At 37.3% G+C, this 6,000-nt stretch overlaps 1 protein-coding gene across 1 annotated transcript; it reads right to left on the reverse strand.

Moving 5' to 3' along the window:
• Window positions 1-666: 666 nt before the first annotated feature.
• On the reverse strand, window positions 667-5,772 carry LOC139429350 (uncharacterized). The gene has a single exon (XM_071195036.1). The coding sequence runs from the start codon at window positions 5,770-5,772 to the stop codon at window positions 667-669; it is 5,106 nt and encodes a 1,701-aa protein (XP_071051137.1).
• Between the last annotated feature and the right edge of the window lie 228 nt (window positions 5,773-6,000).

A 6,000-nucleotide genomic window follows, 5' to 3' on the forward strand; every position in this document is an offset into this window, starting at 1 on the left:
CCAGAACCCCAGAAACAACTAATGACCGGTCTCGCTGAGACACCCTGTATATAATCTTGAGTGCGTATGTGGTGGTGGTGGGGGTAATCAAAAAGTCAGACATCCAGACATGTTGGATGTACTGACCTGAACTTAGCTATAATTTCAAGTCTCTACTGTTCCTACAATTATGACCTCACAATTCTCATAAACATATTGTTATTTTTATTACAATTTTATTTTTGTTGAACGTTTCCGAATTCTTTTTGTTTCACATATATTTTGGAATAATTAAAGAATAGCTATTGTTTGCTCGAAAACGGTTCGGAAACAAAATAAAAGGTACTGATTCAAAGAAAAAAAGGAAGATATTAAAAGGAAAAGATATATGAATAATTATTATTAATTTCTTACTTTATTGTCCCTATCGCTGTTCCCTATCGCGATTTCGACACTATATCACAGTTTTTATATATATTATAATAATGCGTAACTTATAAAAAATAATTTTAAAAGTCGCGTTACAAAGGCGAAGTCAAAAATATGTGTGTGGTTCGGGTCGAGCCGTAATTCTTAAATTTTTGCTAAATGCCCGCGCTTGCGCAGCCATTCTACCCACCAAAAAATATTAATTTTAATTATTTATTATTATTTTTTTTTTATAAGGAAAGTGTTGTTTATTTTATTTTATTTTGGCAACGGACAAATTTTCACTACTGGGCGCGTCAAACGACCAGTGCAAGTTTTTAGGGTGACTACTCTGACTACCCCGTCTTTTCCGGGGTGAATTTCTTCAATTCTTCCAAGGTCCCATTGGAAAGAAGGTCGGTTTTCATTTTTAATCAGAACCATATCTCCGACGACGGGATTGGATGAAGATTCAGTCCATTTAGTTCTTTGTTGAAGTGTGTGTAGGTAGTCGTGTTTCCAACGTTTCCAAAAATCTTGAACGGTTTTTTGTAGAAGCTGCCATCGATCGAGACGACTGCAAGGTACCGTGGATAGATCAGGATCTACAATACAAGAATTTAATGGTTCAAGATGTAAAAAGTGACTTGGAGTTAAGGCTTGTAAATCGTTTGGATCACTTGACACGGGAGTCAAGGGTCTTGAATTTAAAACCGCCTCGATCTGTGTCAAAACGGTATACATTTCTTCAAAGGAGAGCACTTGACTACCAATAACCTTTATCAAGTGAGTCTTAACTGACTTTACATTGGATTCAGCTAAACCATTAAAATGTGGTGCTCCAGGTGGGTTGAATTTCCATTCTAAGCCAAGTTTGACACCTACGATTTCTGCCATTTCTTTCAAACGATTATTACAGCCTATAAAATTGGTCCCTTGGTCTGAGATAAGTATAGAACATCGTCCTCGACGGGAAACGAATCGGCGAAGTGCTGCTAAAAAGGCATCAGTGGATAAACCTGAAACAAGTTCAAGGTGAATGGCCTTGGTGGCCGTACAGACAAAAACACAGATATACGACTTGACAGATTTAGAACCTCGACTTCTATTTAATGTGGTAAAAACAGGTCCTGCAAAATCCACTGCAGCTTTGGAAAATGGTTTAATTTCTTCGATTCGGAACTTAGGGAGATCTGACATGACTGGTGCGTACGAACGTGGTTTCATCTTAAAACATGGAATGCATCTTGATAATACACGATGGATTACAAATCTTGAGCCCATGATCCAAAATTGTTGCATCACCAATGATAAGACAGTTCGGTATCCCGGATGCAAGAACTCACGATGAACCTCTTCCACAATTAATTCACTTAGTCGCGAATTCCGGGGCAACAACACTGGATGTGTCTGATCGAACGGTAACTCAGATTGTTTTAATCGTCCACCCACCCTGATCAACCCGTCACGATCGACAAATGGAGATAATGAATGAAAGGGTTTAGGAACTGGTTTATTGTGACGGATAGCGGTGAATAGAAAAGAAAAGGTTTGAGTTTGCACATGCTGAATCAATGAGTATAATGCACCATGTAATTCAAATGGGGATAATACCATAGAAAATGATTTCTTTTTTCGTTGGCAATGAAGAATGAATCGTTTACAATAAACAATAATACGTTTTATCTTGGATAAAGAAGAAAAACTATTAAGGAGAGTATCAAAGATATGAGATTCAATCACAATAGCATTTATGAAAAGTTGTCTTTGTTCCTCTATTGTGTCTTTCGTTTCAGCAATCATAGATGGACTAGACGGCCAATTATCGGAATGATCACAGAGCCATGATGGGCCCTGCCACCAAAGATCGGAATTGATTAATTGATCAGGAAACAATCCACGAGAACCGCAATCAGCGGGATTATTTAATGACGGAACATGTCGCCAATGATTAATCGGTAAAATTTCTTGTATTTTAGTGACACGATTTGCCACAAAGACCTTCCATCTTTGAGCAGGAGATGCAAGCCAAGACAGCACGACTTGGGAGTCTGACCATGCATAAATGGATTCAAACTGAATTTTGTGTGATAAAACTTCATTGATATGTTCAAATAACTCAGTAAGCAGAAGAGCTGCACAGAGTTCTAATCGAGGAATAGAAATAACCTTTAGAGGAGCTACACGAGCTTTAGCACAAACAAAATGAGTATAACATTTGTTTTCATTAGTTGTTGTTCGAATATAGGCAACGGCACAATAACCTATCTGCGATGCATCGCAAAATAAATGTAATTGAATGCTGGTGGGATTATCAAGGATCATACAACGGGACAGGTTAAATTTTGATAACAATGGGAGTTTGGATTTAAACATGTTCCATGAAGTCTTGATAAATTCCGGAGGGGAATCATCCCATGACGTTTTCAATTGCCATAGCTGTTGTATCAAATGTTTGGCCTTTAATGTGCACGGTGTTAAAAATCCTAAGGGATCGTAGATTCTGGCGATCTCTGATAGAATTGTTCTTTTTGTACATTGAGTAACACGGGCTGTATATGAATAAGTAAATGTATCCTTGACTGGATTCCACTGCAAGCCCAGGACTTTGACGCAATTTATTTCTTCACATTCGAAAGATATTGTTGATAATTGATCAGAAATAGGGACAGACGATAATACTCTTTCATTATTACTTGCCCATTTACGAAGTTCAAAACCACCCTTTTGTAACACCATTATTAATTCTTTTTGTAACTTAAGTAGATCATCGATAGTGGAAGCACCGGTGACGATATCATCTACATATATATGATGTTTTAGTGATTCAGAAGCCATTGGAAATTCTTGTGAATATAAATTGGACAGTTCTAAAATTGTGCGAAGCGCCAAAAAAGGTGATGAAGCAAGCCCATATGTTACGGTATTCAATCGATATTCTTGGATTGGTTTATCAGGAGATGATCTCCAAATGATTCTTTGGTAATCTCTGTCTTGGGGCCTATGAAGAATTTGCCTATACATTTGTTTTATATCACAAATGAAAGCATACTTAAAGCATCGAAAATTTAACAGAATTTTCATTATATCTTGTTGTAGTTTTGGGCCGATAAGAAGGTTATCATTTAGGGATTTCCCATTTGACGATCGCGCTGAGGCGTCGAAAACTACTCTTAGTTTAGTGCAGGCACTTTCTGCTCGTAATACACAGTGGTGTGGAATATAGTATGCTAAAGGAGATTTAGTAGACTCACCAGAAATGATACTCATGTGTTCAGATGATATATAATCATTCATAAATTTTGTATAATCGTTTCTCAACTCCACATTTTTGGAAAATCTGTATTCCAGAGAATGAAAACGTTTTAAGGCAGTTTGATAGGAATGGCCCAAGGATGGTTTATCACTTTTGAATGGCAAAGATACAATAAAACGCCCTGAATCAGCACGCTGGTATGTACTCTTGAAATGGTCTTCACATTTTTGTTCCTCTTTAGACAATGAGGGTTTTATAGGAATAGATTCCATCTCCCAAAATCTCTTCAGGCATTGATCTAAGGGATTTTCAGTTGTTGAGAGACAAGTTGTCAACGAATATGTTGAAGGAGACCTGGATCGGCCCATTAGAATCCATCCAAATACGGATTCTAAGGCGATAGGATCGTTTTTTCCACTCGAAACTCGTGAACCAGTGAGGATGTGCGGTACCAATTCCGCTCCAAGTAATAAATCGACTTCTTTTACTTTAGAGAGTTCTTCGGAGTGATATTCTAATTTACGAAGATGGGGATATGATTTTATGTAACTTGACATTAGTGGTTGATCGGCACAAATGTTTGGTGTGATTATGGCATTGAATTCAAATTCAGGTGTAGTGTCGGTACAAGGCTTAATAAGACAATTAACAGATCCTCGGTTGCATATTGACGTCATGGAGTTGAGGCCACGGATTTCAATTGAAGTTCCAAAGGTGCGATGGAGTTGAAGACGTTTCGACAGTTTATGAGTGATGAAATTCGACATGCTGCCAGAATCGATCAAGGCTCGTACGACATGAAACTGTCCAAATCGATCTTTAATGTGGAGCAACGCAGTTGGCAGGATCACATGGGAGACTTGCGGTGACGATGACGTAGTTTCAGCATTCAGATTGCAATTGGTAACTTCAACAGGAACTGAAGATAATTGTGGAGGTTTTAGATGCAGTAAAGAATGATGAGATTGTTGACAATGCTTGCAGCGTCGTGTTGATAAACATTTATTAGTTGAATGTTTTGAATTTAAACAATTTCGACATAAATTATTTTCTCTAGCATAATTAAGTCTTTCAAGAGGTTTTTTGGAATGAAAGTTGTTACATCGATAAATCGGGTGTGCTTCTGAACACAATGGACATTTAGTATTCAGTGGTGATTGTTCAACTTTCAGATTGACAGAAGATTTTGTTGGATAATGAACAGAAGCTTTATTATAATTACGAGAAGTGGTTTCACATGTAGTGAGTTGTACTGCATCCAACGCCTTTGCTTGGTTTTCCAGGAAATCAATCAGTTGTTGATATGTAGGAATTTCGTGTGAGCTGTGCTCAGTCTCGAATTTAGTTTTGGTAGATTTATTAAGTTTTTGTAAAAGAATGTTGAATAACAGAAAATTCCACTGATCCACAGGGAAGCCAAGACTTCTGAATCCTTCGACATTTTCTTTAAAAGTATCGACAAGTAAACGAACTGCTTTTGGAGATGATTCGGATAACGATTTTGTGTGTTGTATTTCGTTGTAATACATAGTAGCGAGATGTCGGCGATTCTGATATCTGCCCTTTAAGGTGGTATAAGCAATGGTGTAATTGTCTTCCGTCACTGGCAAGCCTTTTATTAAATTCAAAGCTTCATCTTTCAACGAAGTCAGAAGGTATTGATATTTTGCTACTTTGGATAGAGACTCGTTTTCATGAATCATGGTTCTAAATAGATCAAAGAATGTAGGCCAGGCTTTGTGATTCCCATCAAAAACAGGTATCGTTAATTTATTTAATTTGGGTGTTGCAGACGGCAACGAAGAATGAGGAGTTGGAGGTGTTGTAGGTGTTAGAGGTGGTGGTGGCTGAAGCTTATAAAGATGCGCTTTTATAGTATAGAAAGCTGTATCTGCTTTAGCTCGAACTTCATCATGAGCTTCAAAGTCAGCTTCGTCGATCATACCAATTATCTGATTGTGCACAGTCTTGAATTCTTCGTATGCCTTTTCTGCATCTTTAGCTCGTTCTTGGAACATGAGATGTTGTATAGGATCGTTAGGAAGATTTTGTGCAAGATTCATAGATTCTGTGAGATGATTTAAAAAGCCAGTACGGCGTAAAGTGAGTTTGACGAGTTTTTCCGACATGATGAAAGAAAACGATAATTATATAGGGGTCGTAACTTCTGAAGGCCAAAAGCACAATTGCAATAATAATCCCAATAATTATTCTTAGGGAAAACAAAGATAATAAACCCCAAGGGGTTAAAGAAATAAATTCTAAAGTAACGATTCCACGTGGGAGATAATCTTCAACTGGGTATAAAGAAGAAAAAAAACAATTCCAAACAATATATGTATATTCTAAGGGGAATA

This window comes from Onthophagus taurus, chromosome 3 (assembly GCF_036711975.1).
Source record: "Onthophagus taurus isolate NC chromosome 3, IU_Otau_3.0, whole genome shotgun sequence".
Taxonomy (NCBI): domain Eukaryota; kingdom Metazoa; phylum Arthropoda; class Insecta; order Coleoptera; family Scarabaeidae; genus Onthophagus; species Onthophagus taurus.